This window comes from Leucoraja erinacea, chromosome 7, assembly GCF_028641065.1.
Source record: "Leucoraja erinacea ecotype New England chromosome 7, Leri_hhj_1, whole genome shotgun sequence".
Taxonomy (NCBI): domain Eukaryota; kingdom Metazoa; phylum Chordata; class Chondrichthyes; order Rajiformes; family Rajidae; genus Leucoraja; species Leucoraja erinaceus.
In genome coordinates, this window is record NC_073383.1 from 52,396,794 (window position 1) to 52,424,376 (window position 27,583).

At 40.0% G+C, this 27,583-nt stretch overlaps 1 protein-coding gene across 1 annotated transcript in view; it reads left to right on the forward strand.

Moving 5' to 3' along the window:
• Positions 1-1,226: 1,226 nt before the first annotated feature.
• ccdc93 (coiled-coil domain containing 93) overlaps positions 1,227-27,583 on the forward strand; it is a 58,298-nt gene continuing 31,941 nt past the window's right edge. The window contains 9 exon segments of the mRNA XM_055638815.1: positions 1,227-1,364; positions 3,985-4,317; positions 10,207-10,334; positions 10,919-10,958; positions 10,961-11,044; positions 12,696-12,794; positions 15,097-15,153; positions 20,143-20,243; positions 26,986-27,022. Coding sequence (XP_055494790.1) covers positions 1,275-1,364; positions 3,985-4,317; positions 10,207-10,334; positions 10,919-10,958; positions 10,961-11,044; positions 12,696-12,794; positions 15,097-15,153; positions 20,143-20,243; positions 26,986-27,022 — 969 coding nt within the window. The 5' untranslated portion in view covers positions 1,227-1,274.

The window sequence follows — 27,583 nt, forward strand, 5'->3', positions numbered from 1 at the left end:
CTACACACGGGGTTACCAGTGCAAATTGGAGGAACGGCACCTCGTATTTCTCTTGGACAGCTTACACCCCAGGGGTATATTGACTTCTCCAGCTTCAAGTAACCGTTGTACCTTCCGACTATCTTCTTCTTCTATATAGTGTTTTTTGGCGGTTGGCAAACAACTTTTTTGGTGCATTACCGCCACCAACTGGCATGGAGTGTGGATCAAACAACACCATTACATATTCTAATAACCTATATCCTTCCGAACAAATTGGTTACCCTAAGAAAAAGCATCAGAATTTGATAGCACTTATTTGAACTCCCTTGCAAAATATCTACCAAATCAAATTGTACTCCTTCTTTTCTGAACTGCTCACTCATCCGTTCTCTCTCCTCCTCATACCTCTCACAATGTACAATGACATGCTCTATCGTTTCCTCTTGCCCACAGTATTTACATCTGCCTGTATTATGCTTGCCCATTACAAAAAGTGTACTGTTCAGACCAGTGTGTCCAAATCTAATTCTTGAAATCACTGTCTCCTCTTCTCTGTTCTTTCCTGCACATCTCATCACCAGGGACTATACTGGATGTTGGACAATTTTATACTGGACAATTTTTACATTTATCAAGCCAATTAATCAAACCAATTAACCTACAAACCTGTGGGTCTTTGGAATGCGGAGGAAACCGAAGATCTCGGAGAAAACACACGGGGAGAACGTACAAACTCTGTACAGACAGCGCCCGTAGTCGGGATCGAACCCGGGTCTCTGGTGCTGCATTTTGCTGCAAGGTAGCAACTACCGCTGCGCCACCATGAAGGAAACCCAGGCTTTCCTTCTCTCTCCATTCCTCCCCCTTCCTAGTTCTCTGACCAGTCTAACTGTCCCCCTGATTAAATGTTATCTCTGTGTGCTTCGTTGTCATCCTCTTCTGGGTAACAATCGTTTTCCTTGAACCTCAACTCCTTTGATGTCTCGTTTTCACTTCCTTTATCTCTGTTGTCTCCCTCTCTTGACTCTCAGTCTGAAGAAGAGTCAAGACCCGAAACGGCACTCATTCCTTCTCTCCAGAGCTGCTGCCTGTCCCGCTGAGTTACTCCAGCTTTTTGTGTCTATTCGGTTTAAACCAGCGTCTGCAGTTCCTTCCTGCACTCGACTCGTTCGACCAACGGTTCGACCGACAGCATCGCGCGTTCAATGCGCCTGCGCGCACGGTTGCCGACGGTTGGCGCCCACGTGACCTGCTGTCCCACGGGGCAGCGCGTGGAGGGTCACGTGGACGAGATGGCTGCCGCTGCCGCTGCCGCCTTTAACCGCCTCTCCACCGGCTCCAAGTTGGGCCCGCAGTACGACCAAGAGGGCAATGTCATCGAGGTACTCAGCTCGGGGGTCGCAAGCCGAGTTGCCCCTTCTGTGGGGTAAATGTTCGCCTTTAGTATCGGGGGCAAAGAACAAGCTGGAGGAACTCAACGGGTCGAGCAGCGTCTGTGGATTTAACGGATGGTTGAAGCTTGGGGGTGGTGACCCTGCATCAGGGTTAAAGGGGGGGTGGAGGGAGCTTCGGTCACTGGGTTCCTCCAGCAGTTTGTTGTCGTTGCTCCAGATTACAGTATCTGCTGTCTATTGAGTTTCCATTGGAACTGCAGGATACTGTGAAAATAAACTTTGCCTGTTTTACTTGGTGATATTTTTGATTATGTTTGCATGCATTTAATTTAAAGATACAGCAAGGAAACAGGCCCTTCGGCCACAATGGTTTTATCCACTTTCTCATAAACCTCCTACACGTAAATGGCAATTTTTACAGAGGCCAATGAACCTACAAGCTTGCATGTTTGGGGGAAGAAACCGGGGTACCCAGCGGAACCCCATGCAGTTACAGAGAGAATGTGCAAACTCCTCAGACAGCACCCTTGGACAGGATTGAACATCTGCGTCTGGTGTTGTGAGGCAGCAGCTCTATCTCTAGTGCTTCTGTATTTGTTCAGGACATTTTGCCAGTTTTCTGGGGTTTTGTTTTGTTTCTTGTACAGGAGAACTAATAAACAGATATTTGTTTCTTTTTTGAAAATGCTTAATTTATCTTTATTTCTATACATTTCTTGGTGTTGATTTTAATGTTTGACTTTTGCTCTTTGGCTATGATTTTCTCTCTGGACAAATGGTAGCCTGTATCTACTGCAAATGCTTTTTTATATTCCTACCTTTATTGTTTGGTGACATTCCTTAATAGATTTTTACTACTTTTAACTATTCTTTCCAAGTAAGCTTCTTAACTCTTTTAACCTACACATTGGTTGAGTGTGAAATATTGGGAGTACTAAACATATTGCTAGTCATCCTAAGGTATTTATAATTTTCTGGACACTAGATTTCCATAAACGAATTCAAAGCCAGATGAAATATAGCCCAACCTGTTGAATGGAGCAAAGGCTCAGCAATTTTTTTTTTTTTCAGGTGAAATGCCAGTGGTTTGGTCTGAGAGTGGTAGCAGTGTGGAATGAGCTTCCAGTGGAAGTGGTGGAGGCAGATTCATTGGTATCATTTAAAAATAAATTGGATAGGCATATGGATGAGAAGGGAATGGAGGGTTATGGTATGAGTGCAGGCAGGTGGGACTAAGGGGAAAAAAAATTTGTTCGGCACGGACTTGTAGGGCCGAGATGGCCTGTTTCCGTGCTGTAATTGTTATATGGTTAATATGCTGTCCTTTAAAAGGGAATGAGGGAATTAGCCAATTAGCTAAACTTTATTGATGATAACATAATTAGAATCCATTCTCGGTATTGATATCAGCCATACTTCGGCATCCATAGATGCTGCCTGACTTGATGAGTTCCTCTAGCAGTTATAGTTGTACAGCAGAGAAATTGACCCTTTGGCAGAATTTGTCCATGCTGACCAAGATGACCCATCAAAGCAGCAAGCATTTGGACCATAGCCATCAAAAATATTCCTATCCATGTGTCTGTCCAAAATGTTATTGTACCTGCTTTAATCACTTCAACTGGCAGCTCCTAATTCAGCCACCCACTGTTTAATAAAGTTGCCGAGTCTCAGGTTCCTAGTAAATCTTTCCCTTATAACCTTCTACGTGCTCTAATTCTTGATTTTGCCTACTCTGGGGGAAAATGACTCCATGCACTCGCCTTCATGATTTCAAACCTATCAGTTTCTTCCATTCCAAGGAATAAAGTCTGAGCCTGCCCAACATTTCTCTGTAGCTCAGGCCCTCAAATACCTGGACACGTACTTGGATAGGAATGGTTTTGAGGTGATATGGGCCAGACGTGGGAGTAGTGTAGACAGCAGTCTTGGTTGGCATATGCAGGTTGGGCCGAAGGGGCCTGTTTCCTTGCAGAATTTATTCAGTTCTAGCTGCATCCTTGCAAATCTTATCTGCATTATTTTTAGCTTAATTACTTCTTTCTTGTCGCAGGACGACAAAAACGGAGCACTTTTTTTTGCCTCAACTGTAGATACTTCAAAAATGAGGAATCAAAATAAAGTATGATTAATTTTCTTCTGCAAAATATGTCAAAAGCAACCAGCAGTTGATAAGGGTGTGCACCTCATTGTCTCTCAGGGCAGTGGAGGCAGGGTCCTTCATTACATTCAGATAAGACTTGGAAATTAAAATCATGGCTAGGGATTCTGTACGAGATAGTGATATGAGGTTGACTAGGTCTTGTTTTTTGATAAGTACATCCAAGAGAGGCTAACTGGCTACTACCTATGTTTATGCCCTTTCAATAATTCTGCTCTGGGTTTCGAGCATCTGCAGAATCTTGTATTTTGGAGCACTTTGGTATAGCTTAGTTCTGTTTGATTGCTTGTGGTAAAGCTTCATCTGTTCCCAAGGAACTCTATGTTCATGCATTTAACCCATTGTTTATTACATTTAATGCATTCATTTTAGTCATATCTAATGGTTTCTGAGCAAGTAAAATAAAATGCAATCCTTGTAAAAATGTATTAATTTTTGACCTATTAGGTTGAAACTCGTGAGGATGAGGAACAAAATGTCAAGTTGACAGAAATTTTAGAATTGCTGGTTGCTGCTGGATACTTTAGAGCAAGAATTAAGGGACTATCGCCATTTGATAAGGTGAGAATAATAAATGCAGTTCCTTCATATCTTCGGCAGTTCCTTGGGATGAAAGATGATCCAGTCTGGTTATGCGTCCATTCTGCTTCTGCACCAGAAGGGCATTCTGCTTCTGAACCAGAAGTCCATTGTGCTTCTGAACCAGAAGTCCATTGTGCTTCTGAACCAGAAGTCCATTGTGCTTCTGAACCAGAAGTCCATTGTGCTTCTGAACCAGAAGTCTGAACCAGACATTGTGCTTCTGAACCAGAAGTCCATTGTGCTTCTGAACCAGAAGTCCATTGTGCTTCTGAACCAGAAGTCCATTGTGCTTCTGAACCAGAAGGGCATTCTGCTTCTGAACCCCAAGTCCTTTCTGCTTCTGAAGTAGCTAATACGACTAAGCAGCTAATAAGCAGACTCCTGCACAGAACATAGAACAGTACAGTACAGGAACAAATGCTTTAGTCCATGACATTTGTGCCAACCACAATTCCAGTTTAAATGTATCCCAATACAGATCTCCATCCCTCCATCCCTTGCAGGTTAATATGCGTGTTTAAATGCCTCTGAAAAATTCCCACCACATCTGCTTCCATCACCACCCCAGGCAGAACTTTTCAGGCTTCAGTCTGGGTCTGGGTCTGGGTCTGTGTCTGTGTCTGAGCCCGGTAACTGGACCTGGGCAGAAGCAGAGCTGGAGCTCAAGTGAGGGAGTATTGTGTTTGGTATTGTGTTAGGCTGTTATTCATTGACTACAGCTCAGCGTTTAATACGATCATCCCCTCCAAGCTGGTTACCAAGCGCTCACATCTGGGTCTCTGTGCATCCCTCTGGAATTGGATCCTCGACTTGCTCATCCACAGACCACAGTCTGTCCGTATTGGTGGAAATGTGTCATCTACGATAACAATCAGCATGGGAGCACCTCAAGGCTGCGTGCTCAGCCCCCTGCTTTACCCATTCTATACTCATGACTGCGGAGCCGGACATAATGCGAACTCCATCATCACGTTCGCAGACGACACCGCTGTTGTGGGACGAATCACTGATGGTGACGAGTCAGAGTATAAAAGTGAGATCGACCGATTGACCAAATGGTGCTAGCACAATAAACTGGCTCTCAACACCAGTAAAACCAAGGAACTGATTGCAGAAGGGCTAGGATAGGGATCCACAATTCCGTTTATATCAACGGGACGATGGTGGAAAGGACTTCAAATTCCTGGGCGTGCATGTTTCCGAAGATCTTTCCTGGTCCCAGCACACTTATGCAATTATAAAGAAAGCACATCAGCACCTCTACTTCCTGAGAAGATTACGGAGAGTCGGTATGTCAAAGTGGACTCTCTCGAACTTTTACAGGTGCACAGTAGAGAGTAGCGTCCAGGAGCGAAGAAGAATGCAGAAAGTTGTGACCACTGCCCAGTCCATCATCGGTTCAGATCCCTTTGATGGCGGGGAGGTTAATCGCAGTCGCTGCCTCAAAAAGGCTGCCAGCATCATCAATGATCCACACCATCCTGGCAACACACTCATCTCTCCGCTGCCATCAGGTAGAAGATACAGGAGCCTGAAATCTGGTACATCCAGGTTCATGTACAGCTTCTTCCCCACAGCCATCAGGCTATTAAACTATCCATCAAACAAACTGAACTATAACAGATCCTATTGCACTTTATCTGTTTATTTATGTGTATATATATATGGTCTATGCTATATAGACTGTTCTGCATTTATACTAACTAAACTCTCTTGACTTGACTACTCAACTCCTCTTGTTATGAAGGCCAACATGCCATTCGCTTTCTTCACTGCCTGCTGTACTTGCATGCGTACTTTAATTGACTGATGAACAAGGAACCCCAGAATCCGTTGTACTTCCCCTTTTACCAACTTGACCCGACCATTTAGATAATAATCTGCCTTCCTGTTTTTGCTACCAAAGTGGATAACCTCATATTTATCCACATTAAACTGCTTATGCCATGCATCTGCCCACTCACCCAACCTGTCCAAGTTACCCTGCATTCTCATAGTATCCTCCTCACAGTTCGCACTGCCACCCAGCTTTGTGTCATCTGCAAATTTGCTAATGTTTCTTTGAATCCCTTCATCTAAATCATTGATGTATATTGTAAATAGCTGCGGTCCCAGCACCGAGCCTTGCGGTACCCCACTAGTCGCTGCCTGCCATTCTGAAAGGGACCCGTTAATCCCTACTCTTTGTTTCCTGTCTGCCAACCAATTTTCTATCCATGTTAGCACTCTACCCCCAATACCATGTGCCCTAATTTTTCCCAATAATCTCTTATGTGGGACCTTATCAAATGCTATCTGAAAGTCCAAGTACACAACATCCACTGGCTCTCCCTTGTCCATTTTCCTAGTTACATCGACACCATCAAAAGCTCCTTCATTTCAGGATGATTCGTCTTCTGATATTTCCAAACTAATTTATTTGTGTGGATGTATGTATATATTTTTATGTCCTGTACACCCCTGGAGCTCTAAAATCAAATGTGATTACATTTGGACTTTAGACGGTAAAGATGGAAACAGGCACTTCAGCCCACCGAGTCCACGCTGACCAGCGATCACCTCGTACATTAGCGCTACTCTACCTACTAGGGACAATTTACAATTCACAGAAGCTAATTAACCTTCAAACCTGTATGTCTTTGGAGTGTGGGAGGAAACCAGAGCACCCAGAGAAAACCCTCACGGTCACAGGGAGAACCTATAAACTCCGTACAGACAGCACCGGTAGTCAGGATCGAACCTGGGACTCTGACTCTGTTTGACAGGAATCTACCACTGTGCCGCCCAAAATGTTAAATATTTAGAACATACAAATGAATCATGCGTCACAAAGGTAGTCCCGATGTCAGAAACATTGGGGCAGGGATCTCTGCTGTTCCATTGACCACTTTTTGTTCTCATTTTGAGGTAGCTACAATGATTTTGGAAGTCATCTTAGTCTTCCAAGATCTTGCTGTAATCCATTATTGGTGGAGGGCAGTGTGGTGTGGTTGGCGGAGCTTTGTCTTTGCTTTGAAAGTGCAAACAGCAGCTTTGAGTTTGGCTGCTGAGCATTAACAAGCCTAACACCAGCTCTATTGTTGAGGTTTGGGGACCATGTCACTACCAATACACAGAGTCATTGAGTCAGACATCATGGACTCATCCATGCCGCCCAAGCTGCCTCATCTAAGCTCATTCCATTTGCCTTAATTTGACCCATATCCCACTAAACCTTTCTTATCAATGTGCCTTTCAAAGTGTCTTTTAAATGCTATAGTACCTGCCTATGTACTCTGGATCTCGATTCCCCTACCCTGAGTAAAAGACTCTGTGTATTTGCCCTATCTATTCACCTCATGTTTTTTATACCCATCAAACTCAGTATGAGAAGATTATGTGGATAAGTACAGATTTGAAAGAAAATACCATGATCAGTGCACAATGTGACCTTGTTTTTATAAATTATTCGATAAAGATCTGTCCTATATTCAACTTTAAAAACCCTTTTCTTGCAAGTTGAAAATGATATAAAGTCATGAAAGAGATATAAGAATGAGCGAGTACCTGGTTAAGTGTATGGGTAGAATCAGGAACTAGTTTGTTTAGGTGTGGCTGAAACCAGATACCAACATGTACTGTAGTGAGACCAGGCAGGTTGAGTGAAATAGTTTTTATTGACAAAACACAAACAAAAGCTCGTAACACCGCGTATCTAGTCTAACTAACGGATACAACTCCTGGCATTGCGAGGAGAGCTAATTACTATATAAAAGACCGCGAACGAACCCCCGCGGTCACGTGACAGTGCCGACCAATGATGAGGGTTCTGACTTCCCAGCCCCATCACTAGAAGCCGCTACAATACCATATTAACCACTGGGCTAATAATTTGATCATTGCAAGGGTGTAGTCAGGGCAGGTTAGTGGAGGACATGATTAATGTGAAAAATCTTCGACCCCATGTATCCTTTCATGGCCACTCAGAATTTCATCTTCCACAGAGTTACCACTCATTCTTCTAAACTACAATGACTTTTGCCCAACTGGCTGAAACTTTGCTCAAATAACAACCCATCCCTGAGATGAGTACACTAAGTAAACAGTCTGTAGTGCTGTTATCCTAACATAAATGTGGAGACAAACGATGAGTTATACCAAATGTGGTTTGAATAATGTTCTGTATGGTTGCATTACTTTTCCTATTTCCATACCATCTCTAGGCCACCAGTCTTAATTTACCCTCCTAATTACTTGCTATACCTTTTCATTTACAAGGGCATCAGATTCTTCTGCAGTCAAGACTGTTTAATTGTCATATGTACTGAAACAGAACAATGAAATTCTTATAGTGGCCCAACGGGTTTGTAAAACACAGTACTCAATAGATAACATAACATGCAAACAGTTAGAAGTCCCTAATGCAACAAAGATAATTTGTAGTATAGTTGGAGCTCATGGTGTTCAGTAGCCTGATGGTTGTTGGGAAGAAGCCGCATATTATTTTGTATTCTTTTCATATAAGCAATATTATGCTCTCCTGTTCTTCTTGTTTACCCTCATTATACACCACCTACTACATTCTTGCCCATATGTCTTTCCTGTCCAAAACCTTTGGCCAATTATTTGTGTCCTCGTGACTTACTTTCCATCTCACTTTTGTTCCAGTAGCAAATTAGTTTCTAACACTCTCACTCTTGTCATCTAAATCATTGTGTTCACAAATCAGCCTTCCCTCCCTCCAATCCTGATTGACTCCATCTACATTTCTCGCTGCCTCAGGAAAGCAGCCAACATAATCACATAATCAAAGATTATTTTCTTTTCATTTCCTTTTCTCCCCTCTTCCCGTGGGGCAGAAGATACAAAAGCTTGAATACTCCAACTCTCATGTATAAGTATTCTCATAAACTGAGAGTGTAGTCCTGATCTACCAACCTACCTCATTGCAGCCCTTGAATTTTTTATCTGCACTTTCTCTGTAACTAATGCTGCAAAACTACATTTTGTCCTCTAGTTATTTCTCTCTTTGCACTGCCCGGAGCACTTGTGTACGGCTTAATTGGACTCTAATATGTATTATTTGACTGGATAGTTGACCATCCGTTTAAATTTATTGTCATGCGCATGTTTGAAGAAAGACTGGATAGACTCGGCTTGTACTCGCTAGAATTTAAAAGATTGAGGGGGGATCTTCTAGAAACATACAAAATTCTTAAGGGGTTTGACAGGCTAGATGCAGGAAGATTGTTCCCGATGTTGGGGAAGTACAGAACAAGGGGTCACAGTTTAAGGATAGGGGGAAATCTTTTAGGACAGATGAGAAATACATTTTTCACACAGAGAGTGGGGAATCTCTGAAATTCTTTGCCACAGAAGGTAGTTGAGGCCAATTCATTGGCTATATTTAAGAGGGAGTTAGATGTGGCCCTTGTGGCTAAAGGGATCAGGGGGTATGGAGAGAAAGCAGGTACAGGATACTGAGTTGGAAGATCAGCAATGATCATATTGAATGGCGGTGCAGGCTCGAAGGGCCGAATGGCCGACTCCTGCACCTATTTTCTATGTTTCTATGAGATACAGTGAAAAGCTTTTGTTGAGTGTATCTCGGTACATAGGCCAATAATATACCAATAATAAAGATTGCAAATAGCTGAGATCCCTGTACTGATTCCTTGCATCTCACTAGTTACTGTAGAACAATAATTATGATTAAATGATGGCATGTATACAGAATGAAAAGCTTTTGTTTGATTTTTAACTGTGTCAAAAATTGTTTTCGGTAAAACAAAACAGTCGGTCTTTAACATTATTAATTTAAAAATAAAAGTATACCAATACACATTATTCCACAGGTGGTAGGTGGATGACAAATAGCAACTGAGATATTGATACTGATTTCCTTTTCTCAGAAAATTACTGTATTGGTCAATAATTATGATTAAATGATGGCATTTTGTATGGCTTAAGAATGAGCAGCAATAAAAGTTGGATGGTTGGGATTTTTAACTGATGTTCAAAATTGTTGTCCTTTCTGTTTATAATATATAAAACAAAACAAGTCGGTCTTTAACAACATTATTAATTTAAAAATTGCTAATTTAAAAGTATTGTAAAGAAATACACATTATTTCCACAGGTGGTAGGTGGGGTATGACATGGTGTATTACGACGTGCAACTTTGATATTGATGTTGATTTACTTTTTCAAGAAAATTCCACAATTGGTCAAAAGATGTAAGTTGAAATATTTTGAACATTTTTTATGGCTTAATGGAATGTAGCAACTACTTGTACTGTGCACCTTTTCAGGCACAATGCCCGAGAGTGCTTGGCATGAATGCAAACAGACCAAGCAGTACCAGAAAAAGCAATTTAATATGTTTTAGGAAGATCAGAATTCAGTAAATGGAGATAAATTTAGGAACAGTTTCAGAAAGTATCAACATGCAAATGACCAACGCCTGTAAGAGTAAGGGGCCAAAGGATGTGTGCTGCAGGGCTGCAGCAAGTAACATTACTTTTGAATGTCGAAAGAGTACTTCAGAAAGATAAGTGAATATTTTAGCTTGAAGAATCATAAGTAATTGTAATTTTTTCTGAGTTGTAACTAAATCATATTTCTTACTATGCAAAGTTTCTGTGGGCTTAAAATTTTTCTTACACTATTCCTCTGGTGAAACAATTTGTTGAATCACCAAACTTGTTTAAAATATTCTTATGATACACAAAATTACTGATGTTTCAATATTTAGTAGCACTATAAAAGAGGAAGACTTGCATAAAAGGTATGGTGGACATTTTACTTCTGAAATATATAGAGCCTTGCACAGAGAGAAAATTGTATCTGTTGAGGCCAATGGGTGAACTGTAGATGAGTAAACAGGTTTTGGAACAAAAATAAAATTCAGGGTCTGGATTTCATACACATATTCCCTGTTGTACAGGTGCGTAATGTTACCAAACACCAATTGATTTTTTTGTTAATTGGTACATTTTTTCTGAATGTTGTAAAATTCTTGTAATCAACAGAATGTTTCAGAATATGAAAATTACTTGCTGCTTAAAATGTTTGACATAAGCACTATTCCAGTCAGGAGCTAAACAATTTAATATAAAATAATAGCATTTGTTTAATGTTGCAAGGCATCCCAAGATATTTCACAAGGATGCCGTGATCCTGATCAGAGAATTTAAGCAGCATTTTAAAGAGGAAGAGTTAGACAGAGATGGTGGAAATTTTATTTTATTGAAACACTCTTAAATAGGCACAGCACAGAAGGATATAGATTTAATGAGGACCAATGGGTCTACTGTAGATGAGTAAAAAGGTTAGCATGGAGCAAAAATAAACTTGAAGGAACTCAGTGGGTCTAGCAGCATCTGTGGCGGCAAAGGGGTGATCAACATTTCAGGTAGTGACCCTGCATCAGGACTACATAGGCTCGGGTGTGAATGGCTGAAGGGCCATCTGACTAGAGTTGATCTGGACGAATGAGTTGCAAATTATAAAATAGTCACTTGCTCGTTTGAAGATTAAATTGTTTTTCGAAAGTTCCCTCTTAAACAATGGTCTTTTAATATTGATTTAGGTGGGTATAACATAGATAGCTTATAAATTAAAGGCCAATGTATGCACTGCCAATCAGCAGTAAACAGTTAGCGTAGGAGCTGCTTTTCGTAATTTTTCCCAATGAATAGTATTTGTATTAATGGCTGTGTTGTCTTTAATCACAAGTTAAATAAATCTTCATAACTAAAACACATGGCATGATGTCATAATCTTCATTGAATTACAAAAAAAAAAAATTCTATTTGTTTCACAAAATTGTTGTATTTTTATAAACTAGTTGTTTTCTACTTTATGTGTATTTTTTCATTGGAAAGCTATTCTTTACTGGGTTTATTTTAGAGATACAGTGCGGAAACAGGCCCTTCGGCCCACCAGGTCCATGCCGACCAGCGATCCCCGCATATTAACACTATCCTACGCACACTAGGGACAATTTTTACATTTACTAAGCCAATTAACCTACATATCTGTATGTCTTTGTACAGGAAACCAAAGATATCTGTATGGGATGCTCAGTCTAGCTAGCTATCCAAGTATGTAGCTCAATCTAGCTAGCTACCAAGTTATCCAGTATGTAGCCATCATCTAAAGATTAGTTAAAGTTCTCGAACAAAACCCACACAGGTCACAAAGAGAACGCACAAATTCCATACAGACAGCACCCGTAGTCGGGATCGAACTTGGGTCTCCAGTCCTGCAAGGGCTGTAAGGCAGCATCTCTATGGCTGTGCTACCGTGCTGGGTTATTGTAAAAAAAGTTGTAGACCGTCTATAATCACCCTGGACATTAAAATCTATAGTTAAATTCAAAATAAGTCACAACATTTTTGTATGTGGTGGGGGGAGGGGGGGAACACATTACATTTTATTATGTATTTTTCAGATTCCGTTTCAACAGCACAATAATTGTTTTGCAGTTCCCAATAGCTATAAAGTACCTTTTGATTTGTTTATTGGACTGTGATTTCATGGCAGATTAGAAATGGTCAACTATTGCTCAGTAACATGTCATTATTACTTTTAAGTGGTTGGTAAAACGTGCAATTGAAACCAGAGAAGAGATGGGAGATTATATTCGGGCATTTTCCATATCTCAATTTCAAAAAACCCACAGTCTGCTTGAGGTGAGTTTCTCATTCGCATTCACACTGTAAACTTTTAGAGTCATCATTTAAAGTACTGACAACAGACCAATAAAATTCCTAATTGCAGCAGCATGACAGGCCTGTGGATATGGTAATTAGTTATGATATATTTATCATTATACAGTGTGAGTTCGTAACCCAGTTAGATCGTTTGAAGAAAGGATCTCCATCCAAAATTCAAACACTAAAAGTTAAAATATTTTCTAATAACTCTGAGGTCAGTCCTGTGGGCTTAATGATTTGCTGAAGATAAAAAAAACAATCGAGATAAGCAAATATATTGTAGAGATAAGGAACTGCAGATGCTGGTTTACAAAAATAAGCACAAAGTGCTCGACGAACAACTGGTCAGGCAGCATCTCTCGAGAACATGGATAAGTGTGTTAGGTCGGGACCCTTCTTCAGCTGATTGTGGTAGGTGGAAGAAAGTTGGAAAAGATGTGGGGGCAGGACAAAGTCTGTCAAGTGATACAGGTGAGAGGAGGCGCAGAACTCGTTAATTTCATTAACTTTTCCACTAACTTCCACCCTACCCTTAAATTCTCTTGGACTATCTCTGACTTCCCTCTCCCCTTTCTTGATCTCCCTGTCTCCATCATGGAGAACACACTATCGATTGATGTCTACTACAAACACACTCTCACACAGTTATCAGTACTGTTACCCGAAACGTTGCCTATCTCCTTCGCTCCATATATGCTGCTGCACCCGCTGAGTTTCTCCAACATTTTTGTGTACTATCAGTACTACACCTCCTCCCATCCAGCTTCTTGCAAAGATGCTATCCCTTGCTTTCATTTTCTTTCTCTCTGCCACGTCTGCTCCCAAGGTAAGGCTTTCCATTCTGGAAATATCAAAGATGTCCTCTTTCTTTAATGTTGTTTCCCCCAGTTATCATAGATGGATTCCTCCTGTCTTCTGTGTCCTGTAGTTCTGTTCTCACTCCCCCCTACACTCAGACGGATATTTGAATGCCAAATTCTGGATGCAATTGTAAAACTCATCCTTGATTACCTTCACACAGCTGTAAAGTCATTCATATTCTCCATTTTTAATCTTTTTTCAATGATGACCATGTTTGCTTTAATGGAAAATTCATTCATAAAAGACGTGTGTAGTCTTTCATCATGTTGTGTGGTTTCAAATGAGCTGCCTGACAGGAAAAATGCAGTCTATGTAGTCTGCTCCCTTGGAATTCCGTCTGTACACTGGCATTTGCTCTTTTCTCGAACTGAGCTTTTCTAATATGGCCAATATTTTTGGTGAATGGCTCAACAATGTCATACTCCAGTATTTTGATATATTTGTTTGGCTTCCTTTGTTTTTCAAGGCTATGGTTTTTTCCAAATCAAAGGGTGTCATTAATTCTTCTGAGGGTTTTAAATTTCTCTGTCGCTGTTCTTTTTTTTCTACTCTTTTAGGGTGAAAACTGAATTCTGCATTCCCTGGAATGTAATTATGGTGCTGTAAGATTCAACAGTCTTAGTGAATTGATCCATCAACTGTATTGTGTCTCAAAATAGGTGCATGTGAATTGCATGTTTTTAGTGGATTTGGTGCAAAATATGTGGTGAATTGTATAATTTATTAACATAGAAACATAGAAAATAGGTGCAGGAGTAGGCCATTCGGCCCTTCGAGCCTGCACCGCCATTCAGTATGATCATGGCTGATCATCCAACTCAGTATCCTGTACCTGCTTTCTCTCCATATCCCCTGAACCCTTTAGCCACAAGGGCCACACCTAACTCCCTCTTAAATATAGCCAATGAACTGGCCTCAACTACATTCTGTGGCAGAGAATTCCAGAGATTCGCGACACTGTGTAAAAAATGTTTTTCACATCTCAGTCCTAAAAGATTTCCCCTTTATCCTTAAACTGTGACCCCTTGTTCTGGACTTCCCCAACATCGGGAACAATCTTCCTGCATCTAGCCTGTCCAACCCCTTAAAAATTTTGTAATTTTCTATAAGATCCCCCCACCCCCCCCTCAATCTTCTAAATTCTAGCAGGTACAAGCCGAGTCCATCCAGTCTTTCTTCATATGAAAGTCCTGACATCCCAGGAATCAGTCTGGTGAACCTTCTCTGTATTCCCTCTATGGCAAGAATGTCCTTCCTCGGATTAGGAGACCAAAACTGTACGCAATACTCCAGGTGTGGTCTGACCAAGACCCTGTACAACTGCAGTAGAACCTCCCTGCTCCTATACTCAAATCCTTTTGCTATGAAATATATAAATAATAAAATATTGTATTTCCTTTCAATATATTTGTATTAGGATGATGACTTCAAGCAGCGGAAAGACAAGGCTATGAAAACAGTCGTAGAAGTATCTGTAAGTAGAATATGGAGATCATTGGTTACTCTTCATTTTATTTCAAGCCCTGTTTGGGAAGAAAAGTACAATGTCATCAGAATCATCACATTTAATATGTTTATCAATTTGACTTCATCTTAAGCATTCTATTTATTTGTATGTGTAAGGATATGCACAGAATGTGATCAAACCATGCTTGCATAAAACGTGCAAAAAAAAAGCAATCGTGTGCAACACCTTTTTAAATTGCAGATTCACCATTCTTCTGTGGAGAAACACATTGTGCCATGGCAGAGTGCAATATTCAGATCATACAGACTCTGATTCAGATTAGTTTATTGTCACATTGACCAGGGTGCAATGAAATTCCTTGTTCTTATATAGTTTATAGAGTAAACAGTATAGGTTGTAACAATAAATCCATCAATAAATATAACGATGAGTGCAAAACACCAAAATGGTGTAAAGATTGGAGTGCCTTTGGAAGTAATTCAAAAGCATATACTGTAGTACAATAATAAATTAATCGAAAGAAATAAAGTTAAGAGTAGGAGTACATGGCAGCACCTCTGGGAAGGGGGTGTGAACAAGTTGATTGATTCAGGTGCCTGATAGCAGTGGGGAAGAACCTGTTCTTGAGCTCTGGTTTTCAAGCTCCTGTATTTATTTTCTATCAGAAGGAAAAACTTAGCGGAGTTTCCTCACCTCTCGATGCCTCAGCTCAAGAGCAAACAGTTGCCCTATCAACTACATGCCTTCTTGGCAATAAATGTCTTTCCCTTTCTTATCCCGACCGACCCCCACCCCCACCCAGTCTGAAGGCTTCAATGGCCGCGTTGACTAATCGCCATCGCAGCCATAGATGCTGCTTGACGCTGACTCTGACATCTTTTCTGTGTAACCTGCAGTGGAGAGAAGTCTTTTTTTGGCCTTCCATCACAGCTATGTGATGGATGTTTATGTAAAATTGTAATTATGTTGTGTCTGGGTCTATTTGTGTGTAATGTATGGCTGCAGAAACGGCATTTCGTTTGGACCTCTAGGGGTCCAAATGACAATTAAATTGACTCTTGACTTTACTGAGTACTGTGGACGGCTTGATTGTATCCATGTATAGTCTTTTCTTTGACTGGATAGCATGAAAACAAAACGTTTCCACTGTACCTTGGTACACGTTACAATAATAAACTCCATTAAAGATGCACCTTAACAGGATACTTTCTATAGTGCATCTGTTGAAGTTTGGGGGAATCAGTGGGAGCAGACCAAATGTTCACGGTTACCTAAGAAAGTAAATACACTGAAGTACTTAAACAACTATCGCTTTATAACCTGTTCCTGCAGTTGCTTTGTATCCTTCTGTGCAGTTCCAGTGTTTGTGGGCTTGAGATTCTCATCACCCTAAGAATTAAAAAAAATCTTCTTCCACTACCCTCTGAGCCTTTTGGCCCTTTCCCTAAACCTATGCTCTTTAGCTTTAGATAATTCTGCTATGGGGGAAAATGTCCTTTTATTCATCCTATATGTTCACATCATAATTTAGTATACATCTTTTGGCTTTTTCTACTGCATGGGAAACAAACTCTGTCTATCCAGTCTCTCAACTGAAATGCTCCATCCCAAGTAACATCTTGATGAATCTCTTATGTACACTATGGTGTAATTGCATCCTTCCTGTCGTGTGGATTTCAAAACTACATAGTACTCCAGCTATGGCCTATCCAGTGTAAAGTTACACCTTTACTTTCCTTGGTCTTGTATTTTATTCCCTTGAAAGTATCCCATATGCTTTCTTCATTTCTTATCAGTAGAGCCAGGATTTTGCCATAAATGCCATGTGCCTTTTCATGCCTTTTTTGATGATTTCTGGATGATAATGCCCTTTTCACGATTGAATGCCTAAATCAGCCTTTTTGTACTATTTTAATGTAACTTACAAGACAATTTATAGCACGGGGGCGAAACCCGGCTGTAAGTGGGTGTTAAGTGGTGATTGGAAAGGGGTGCTTGGGAAAGGGTCCAGTCTTTGCAGACTGGAGTCATGCTTTAAGTCGGTGTGAAGTGGTGATTGGGGAGGAGTATGTGGGGAAGGATCTAGTCTTTTCAAATTGGAGTCAAGCTGTGAGTAGGTGTGAAGTGTTGGTTGGGGATGGGATGTGGGGTACCAGGGTTAAGTTTCTGTTTATCGAACCTGCAGTAGAACTCGTTCAGGTAATTGGTCAGCTGACGATTGCCCAAGGAGCGGGGGAGTTTCCTCTTGTAGCTTGTGATTTCTTGCAAGCCCTTCCACACTGAAGAAGAATCATTTGCTGATAACTTGCTCCTCAACATCTCAGAGTACCTTTCCTTGGCAGCTCTGATTCCTCTTCTCAGCTTGTACTTGGCCTGCATGTAGAGATCTGCATCCCCGCTCCTGTAGGATCTACCCTTGCAAGCTTCAACATGCCTAAAGTCAAGTCAACGCCTTGTAAAAAACTGAACAATTTGGTGAGAGTGTACGGGAGTGATATATTATCTACAGACAACTGTGCAGTTTTGCAAAGCATGTGAGAAAGCAGTGAATCATGAGAAGAAATATTTCATCTCCCAGCATGTACAGACAACTAAACACAAGTCGACGGCAGAAAAAGGTAGTTGCAATGCACAAGATAACAGCATGAATGTAGAGTTTGTAGCTTGTTTCAGGAATGCACCCGTGACCTCAGCTGGGGTAGAAATAAGTTTTTCACAACTGAAGTCTATTCTGTCTGACAGACGGCATAGTTTAACACCAGATAATTTGAAAAAAATGCTAGTATGCAATCAGGCAATATTGTGGTATACCTTTATAATTATCATTTTTACCCATATTTTGGTGGTGGAAATACATGCCTTTTTATGCCTTTTTTTGTTGTCAATAAATGCCTTTAATGTCTTTTTTGTAATTTTATTTTGCCTTTTTGCCTGCCTATTTCAGAGATTTTTAGCGCCTAAACATCCTGGCTCTACTTATCAGCATGTACTACCACCTACAGGGATTCTTGGACTTGTACGCCAGGTCCCTTTGTCTTTCAATATGCCCTCAGCCCTGCCATTCATTGTGTATATCCTACTTTTACTAGTCCTGCCATTTCACCTGCTATTGGCTTTGCCCATCTTATCAACCGATCAAAGTCGCCTTGTGACCTAGAGGTCTCTTCCTCTCTCTCTGCAACACTACTGATTTTCATCTCTTCATACTAATCACACCTACTACATTCATGTATATTCATGTTTCAAGGTTTCAATCACGAATAAACAACCGACTACCACTGCCTCCTGTTGCCAAGACTATTTTGTATCCAGTTGCACTATTTGCTGTTTTCTCAGTTTTCCAAAATGAAATGGAAGAATAGTCTGATCTGATTTTAAGTTCTTTTTTTTCCCCCACTTGGAGACATTAGATAATTTTTATTTGTCCAGCTTTTCTCTTGCCCTCACAGAAGATATAAAGGCCATTAGATAGAAGATAGACACAAAAAGCTGGAGTAACTCAGCAGGACAGGAGAAGGAATGGGTGATGTTTCAGGTTGAGACCCCTTTTCAGTCTATCTTTGGTTTAAACCAGCATCTGCAGTTCCTTCTTGCATATAGACACCATTATTTTCCCAAATTGACGAGGCCTTGATTCTACCAAATCTGTGTGTGTGGGGGGGGGGGGGGGGTTGTCAGTTCCATTTGTCTTTTTATCAGTGTTTTGATTTTAGACTTAAGTCTTGTTATTTCAAGTCATTACAAGTCTATCAGTAACTGAAAAAGGTATAGGATAAACCTCCTCCTTACTAATAACCTTGGTGTAGCATCGTCCTTTAGGGGCATCTGGAAGCTATTTGGCCATCCCGCAACTATTGGTCTTAAATTTGAACACAGACTAAGTTAAATAAAAGCTATTGCTCTGTTAAAAGCTGTTGTTAGTGTAGAACCACCAGATGGCCAATAAATAGCATCCACTTTATTCTTAAATAACAACTAAAACTCCAGGCACACAAGTAAATAATAGAAAAAGAGCAGGATGATGATGGATAGGATGGTAAAAGCAACACACAAGAATTAGCAGGAGTAGGCTGCTTGGCTCCTCCAGCCTTCTCTGCCATTCAATAGCATCATGACAGATTTTTTCCTCCAAGCCTCATCTCCTTTTCACTGCCAGTTCCCCAATTGCCTTTAATTCTCTGACCTTTCATTAAAATGTATGTTCATCTTTTTTAACCCTCCTTCTCCCTCCCAAGAATCTAGCCTTCACAATTCTCGGAGGTTGATAATTCAAAAGTTCTGCCACACTGTTGTTTTAAAGGACTACCCACCAATCTTGCTAATACAACCCCTTATTCAAGGTTCTCCTATCAGTGGAAAACATCTGCTCTAGCATGCCCCCTAATGGTCATTGGCCAGTTGAGCTGATTTCAAGATTACTCTCTTTTTCCCCAAAATCTCTCCATTATCTCAATCTTTTCCTTCACCATATTTCATCCGTTCTTATGTTATCTGCACTTTTCTTGTCCCAGCATCCTGCATGCCTCTAACCTTTTAATTATTACATTACTGATAACCCTAACCTTTACACCAAGGGGGTATATGCAGTGGGCATCCAGTGAAAGCAGTGGAGACAGGTACAATTATAAAGTTTAAAAGCTGCTCAGATGAGTTCATGGATAGAAAAGGCTTTGAGGGTCTCATGCCAAATGGGATTGGTTTGGATATTCACTTTGGTCAGCTGGGATGTTTTGGGCCAAATGGCCCATTTCCTTGCTCTGAATCTATGATCTTAAGCTCTGGAATTCCATACCTAAGCCCCTCTGCTTAATTTAAAACACTCCTCAAATTTTACCTGCTTTTTGTAAATTTGTAATTATTTGTACTAATTTCCCTCATGACAGTGTTAAATCTTGATAAATCTTTTGTGAAGCACACTACAGCTTTTCACTATTAGCAATGCTGTATAAATGTGTTGATCACATGATCATTAGTTAAATTCTTCTGTATTCACAGGATGTTTATAAACCACAACGCAAGTATAAACGTTTGGCTGGTGCTGGAGAGTTAGTGGATGAAGAATCCAGAGTCCATTCTACCCTTCTGGAATTCGGCCGGTATGGTTTGTGATATTGATATTTTTAAATAGTAATAGCTTTGTTTTGCTATGTTTTAATTAGATTTATTAGCAGTTAAATTGATCTTTGCATATAAAGTGGTTGTAATTCCAGTTTACCATTATCCATTGCTAATTTCAGCTCCTCTGTCATTTTCTATAGTTTGAAAGACGCTGTTAAGCTTTATTAATATTGACTTTACAGTCTGAATAACTTTTACGGACCATTCTTTTGAGCTGATTATTATGCAACTTCAACACATTTTATACATCCAATGTATATTACTATTCAACTTCCACAGTGACATGAGGGAGTTACTCTTTGTTGCAGCTTGGGTATGAAGAGACTTCTTGCGTACCCTAGATGTTTTTCTTTAATAGTTTCCTCTTCCTGGATCGGTTTGCAAATTTGCATCACTGCTCATTTTGGATTAGATAGCTGTTGCTGGTGTGCTTAGTCTTGCTGTTAGCATTTGCAAATTTATAAGCAATAAACAAATGATCTATTGCCTGTAATCAATAAGGCAATATCATATTTTTCCGCAATGGAAAGTTTTTGAAAGTAAAACAAGTTTTCAAAATATTGTCTCCACTGGGTACTATAAGTCATTGGCCAATAAATACTTGGGGTTTTTTTTAACTGCAGTGGCTGTTGTTAGGTAATTATATGTGGTAGTTAATGCAGCAAAGACTTCTGCATTCCAAAGGGAGAAAAACTTTCCTTATTCAGAGCAAATTATTGATTGAGAAATCAATCCCAAAAACAATTAGATGTGCTCATTAGTAATGGTTGATGCAAAAGAGCACAATCTTACACTGGGAGAATTCTGTATTTGTTAGTGCCAGAAATTGGCTGACAATAGACAATAGGTGCAGGAGTAGGTCATTCGGCCCTTCAAGCCAGCACCGCCATTCAATGTGGTCATGGCTGATCATCCCCATCAGTACCCCGTTCCTGCCTTCTCCCCAGATCCTCTGACTCCGCTATCCTAATGAGCCCTATCTAATTATCTTTTGAAAGTATCCAGAGAACCGGCATTCTGAGGCAGAGAATTCCACAGACTCACAACTCTCTGTGAAAACGTTTTTTTTCGGGTTTTTTTTTTAAAGTACCAATACAGGTGCACAACCTTTTATCCGGAGTTCCGGAAACCGAAAAACTCCGAAAACCGGTCATTTTTTCCAGGATGTCGTCTGCACGCCAAAGCTCGCGTTTGGCGCCAAACTTGACCCGAAACGACCCACGGTCAACCCAGGTCTGTACTACTGTAGCGGCTGCCTCCTCCCCGGAGACCGGGGAGACACTTAAACATCTGTAAATCATTGCTTAAATGTTAGTCAGTTAGTTTGGAGGGCTTTTATGTGAAGGGGGGGGGTGAAGGGGTAAACTTTAATTCTTAGTCCCCTACCTGGTCGGAGAGGCGGGGAGCGGTCAATGCCTTACCGGGTCGCCATGCAGTAAGCTCCGCAGCGCTGGGGCTGCGGGCATCCGGCCTCGGGCGGCGCCGGTTGTAGCTCCGACCCAGGCAACTCTACCCCTGGCTGCGAGGCGCTCCAAATCCACCGCCGCTCGCGGCCGGACGCCCGCAGCCCCAGCTCCGCGAATGTTGGGAGTCGGCGGCGTCGCAGCGCTGGGATACCAGCGGGAAGCAGGCAATGCCTTACCGGGTCGCCATGCGGTAAGCTCCAGAGCGCTGTGGCCGCCGACTCCCAACATTCGCGGAGCTGGGGCTGCGGGCGTCCGGCCGCGGGCGGCGTTGGATTTGGAGCGCCTCGCAGCCAGGGGTAGAGTTGCCGGGGTCGGAGCTCCAACCGGCGCCGCCCGCGGCCGGACGGAGCCCCCAGCTCCGCGATGTTGGGAGTCGCCGACCAGGTAGGGGACTAAGAATCAAAGTTTCCCCCTTTTCACCCCCCCACCACCACCACCATATAAAATCCCTCCAAACTAACTAACTAACATTTATGCAATGATTTACAATGATTCCCCGGTCTCCGAGGAGGAGGCAGCCGCTCCAGACTTTTCAAGCCGCCCGCGCTACCTTCCTAATCTACGCTAAAAATCTTCCATTCGGAAATCCGAAAATGTCCGAAATCCGACAAGTGTCTGGTCCCAAGGCTTTCGGATAAAAGGTTGTGCACCTGTACCGCATAAACAATCATCTAATTATGCTCCTTTTCTTCAAGAAACTAATTTTAATTCACTTAAATGGATGAAATTAGATCACAAATAAAACTTGGCTTTCCAGACCTTAATTTTTAGTAATACACAGGTGATCGCAGAAATAATCTGCTATCTCAATGCCGGATATTTTATCTAAAATAATATTTTCTTCAATTGTCAAGTTTGTCTTTGACAGATGGTTGGTAGATAACTAAATTATTGCATTAATGGAGCTTGCTACACAAAGTAAGACCATCAAGGCTAGTCCCAGTTTTACAACGTTCTGGATTATCTAAAGTTTGTTCCATTTTTATTTAAAATCCAGTTTTATTTAAACTTTTACAACTTTTTAGAAGTTGTCTCAGATTTAGCCTTCATTACTCGCTACTTGAGAATTATATCGGATGATAATCCTGATGTTTCAAACCTTTTAATGTAAGAAGTTGTTTGCAATACAACTTAACCCCAAGGCTTTATCAGATGTATTCTATTTCATATGAGATCTTAGCGTATGTTTGAAGTTTTTGGAAATGAAGCGGAGCAAATGACTGAACTGTCAGAGGGAGCCCTTTAGAACCAGTGACTATAATTCTATTAGTTATAGAGAATAGTTGTAGAGAAATATAGAACTGTCATTGATGTTGAGAGAAGTTAGCCAATGCTAAAAGTGCTGGAGGTAAATAACGGACAAACTAGAAGATAAATTAACTAAATCCTGAGTTGGAAAGCAAAAGAGAAACTGTAAACCACCTGTACAATCCAAGAAAGAATTGCCCTATGACAATATGAGAACACAATATATTTTTTGTCATTGAGTATCCTTTTAAGCAAGCTTTATCTTATTGCCATTCCACCATTGTTCAAAATTTAATTTAAGGCACTGGCTAATACCTCCACTCATGACAAAATTTGTCTAATTTTACACAACTTGTTTTCTTTCAGAATATTGTTATGGTGGGGATTTGGCAAAGACATCCCATTATTTTGGGCTGGCTTTATGCAAGTGTCATAGGGTTTATCAACAGAATTGGCTTTATTGCCTCATTTCGCCATTGTTTCTAATTATTAGTTAGCCTGTAACTGTTTGCACTATATAAATAACATGACTAAACTATGTCATGCACTTAATTTGCATGTTACAACCCAGTTTCAATTGTAACAATATAACAGTTGGTTATTTATTTTGTGTTCATTTTGACATGATCACAAAAATTGCTCCAATTAAAAGACTGGTATTAACATGGAATGCTGGATATTTCTGGTTCATTCTGCATTTGTGGCATGAAAGCCAAAAGTTATTTTACCTGAATTATTCTGTAGAATTACAAAGTCAGTAATAGTGTACATTCAGTACTGAACTCATGAATTCACTCCGAGCGAATGTAAATGAAATAGTGAATGGCAAACAGGCTGAATCTCCTTTATCCAAAGGATTTTGCCTGTGGTATAGTTTTAATTGTTTGCTTCAAGGTGTTAAAATTGTCAGCATGATTAGCTTCATGGAAGAGATATAACCAAAAACTGCATGTAAACCTGGTTCACAGCTAATGTAAATTAAAAATTATTAACATTAGGTGTTTCTTCGCAAGACTTTTTATAGTAACTTATTAACAGCAGATGTTTAGATATTTTCTTTCCTTGCCACTGCCTTTCTCTTTTTATTTCCATATTACTGATCTTAATGACTTTCAAATCTTTCAATTACTTACAATTTATTCTTCCTGTTTTATGTTAAAACTTTATTTTCTCACTCCTTTTGTTGTTTTCTGACATTCTTCATTTTCATTAGCTTCCCTGATTCCCTCATGTAAGTATTTAGTATTAATTTTCATTTCAAAGCATGCACTTTTAAACCTCATTGCTAGTTTTCAAATTTAGTATTGATTTCTTAATTATTGGTAATTTAAGATAGTTGTGAATAAAATTCACAATAGGTAATGGGAACATACTCAGTTACCAGCTAGAAGAGTAAACACTGGGAATTGTTTTTATTTTATATGCATAGTAAAATTTAAGGAACTGAAAGGCAATTTTATAATTGGAGCCCTAGATGACTAAGAATGTGGTTACTAAGGGTGCAAATGGAGCAATATAAAGCTCATGGAAAGTTGTTAAGTAAATGTAGGCTATTCAACCCTTCAAATCTGCTCCATTATGACTGACTTTCTACCTGATCAAATTTGAATTTATCCCAGTTTCCCTTGCTCTCAAAAGATATTTGTCTGAATACACTCAATGATTGAGCATCCACAGTTTTCTGAGTAAACTGTTCCAAAATTCATTCAATTTTGCTCAATCTATCTGTTAAACAGTTTTCTGTGACCATGTTGTTGAATCTTTAGCCAAGTGGAATGACCCACATATAGACTAGTCTCACGAGAATCCTGTATAATTGAGCTAGATATCTTGTGTGGTTTGCATCGGTTCTCCTTCATTGGATCAGTTCATTACCCAATGTCCACACTGTAGCACAGCCCACTGGGGCTCATGCAAATTTTGTCACCTGCTACCCCTCCACCCAGCTCTACAATTCATAGTGTTGTCACAATAAGCTGTTACTTATCTCTACTGAGTCTCATTGAGTATCCTTTTAAGCAAGCTTTATCTTATTGCCATTCCACCATTGTTCAAAATTTAATTTAAGGCACTGGCTAATACCTCCACTCATGACAAAATTTGTCTAATTTTACACAACTTGTTTTCTTTCAGAATATTGTTATGGTGGGGATTTGGCAAAGACATCCCATTATTTTGGGCTGACTTTATGCAAGTGTCATAGGGTTTATCAACAGAATTGGCTTTATTGCCTCATTTCGCCATTGTTTCTAATTATTAGTTAGCCTGTAACTGTTCGCACTATGTAAATAACATGACTAAACTATGTCATGCACTTAATTTGCATGTTACAACCCAGTTTCAATTGTAACAATATAACAGTTGGTTATTTATTTTGTGTTCATTTTGACATGATCACAAAAATTGCTCCAATTAAAAGACTGGTATTAACATGGAATGCTGGATATTTCTGGTTCATTCTGCATTTGTGGCATGAAAGCCAAAAGTTATTTTACCTGAATTATTCTGTAGAATTACAAAGTCAGTAATAGTGTACATTCAGTACTGAACTCATGAATTCACTCCGAGCGAATGTAAATGAAATAGTGAATGGTAAACAGGCTGAATCTCCTTTATCCAAAGGATTTTGGCTGTGGTATAGTTTTAATTGTTTGCTTCATGGTGTTAAAATTGTCAGCATGATTAGCTTCATGGAAGAGATATAACCAAAAACTGCATGTAAACCTGGTTCACAGCTAATGTAAATTAAAAATTATTAACATTAGGTGTTTCTTCGCAAGACTTTTTATAGTAACTTATTAACAGCAGATGTTTAGATATTTTCTTTCCTTGCCACTGCCTTTCTCTTTTTATTTCCATATTACTGATCTTAATGACTTCCAAATCTTTCAATTACTTACAATTTATTCTTCCTGTTTTATGTTAAAACTTTATTTTCTCACTCCTTTTGTTGTTTTCTGACATTCTTCATTTTCATTAGCTTCCCTGATTCCCTCATGTAAGTATTTAGTATTAATTTTCATTTCAAAGCATGCACTTTTAAACCTCATTGCTAGTTTTCAAATTTAGTATTGATTTCTTAATTATTGGTAATTTAAGTTAGTTGTGAATAAAATTCACAATAGGTAATGGGAACATACTCAGTTACCAGCTAGAAGAGTAAACACTGGGAATTGTTTTTATTTTATATGCATAGTAGAATTTAAGGAACTGAAAGGCAATTTTATAATTGGAGCCCTAGATGACTAAGAATGTGGTTACTAAGGGTGCAAATGGAGCAATATAAAGCTCATGGAAAGTTAAGTAAATGTAGGCTATTCAACCCTTCAAATCTGCTCCATTATGACTGACTTTCTACCTGATCAAATTTGAATTTATCCCAGTTTCCCTTGCTCTCAAAAGATATTTGTCTGAATACACTCAATGATTGAGCATCCACAGTTTTCTGAGTAAACTGTTCCAAAATTCATTCAATTTTGCTCAATCTATCTGTTAAACAGTTTTCTGTGACCATGTTGTTGAATCTTTAGCCAAGTGGAATGGCCCACATATAGACTACAGTCTCACGAGAATCCTGTATAATTGAGCTAGATATCTTGTGTGGTTTGCATCAATTCTCCTTCATTGGATCAGTTCATTACCCAATGTCCACACTGTAGCACAGCCCACTGGGGCTCATGCAAATTTTGTCACCTGCTACCCCTCCACCCAGCTCTACAATTCATAGTGTTGTCACAATAAGCTGTTACTTATCTCTACTGAGTCTGAGAACTTTATTCTGCTTATTACAACATCAATTTGGCGAACAAGTTGTTTCAAATGTGGTTAGATGCAGAATGTGGTGACGGCTAAATTGACACTTGAATATGATGTTAATTATGAAGAGGTGGTACATTAATTCTATGTTACAATTATTGCAGTGTGCTTTTGATCAGTTGATAAACATGTGTATGCTTGAGTATTAATTGTTTTCTCCTCCACTCTCCCCAAACCTCTCTTTCTGCAGGAAGTACGGTTTCAGCAAGCAATCTAAAACTGAAACGGTAAGAATTTAGCATAAATCTAATTTACTCTAGTTTTTATTTCATCTTTGGAGACAAGAGGCTGCAGATGCTGGAATCTTGAGCAATGTACAAAGTGGTGGAATAACATAGCAGGCCAGGTAGTATCTTCTGTGGTGGGCAATGGAATAAACCATTTTGGGTCAGGATCCTTCTTTAGGTGGATCAAGTAGAAGGGTCATGTCCCAAAAGTCATCTACCCATTTACCTCCACCCGTGCTGCTTGACCTGCTGAGTTACTCCACCACCTTTGCTCGTCATAGCATTGCTCTGTATAAACTGCTAATTTGGATTTATTGGTTAATGTTTTGAGTCTTGGATCAATGAATATACTCATGATAATACAGCCAAAATCAACTCTAATTCCATCTACAAGTTTTTAGATGACATCACTTTGGTGTGCTGAATAGCAAACAATGACACGGCAAAGTAAGGAAGGAGAACTTAGTGACATGGTGCCAGGACAATAACATCTCCCTCAATGTCAACAAGACGAATGAGCTAGGTATTGACTTCAGGAAGCATGGTGGAGTATATGCCCCA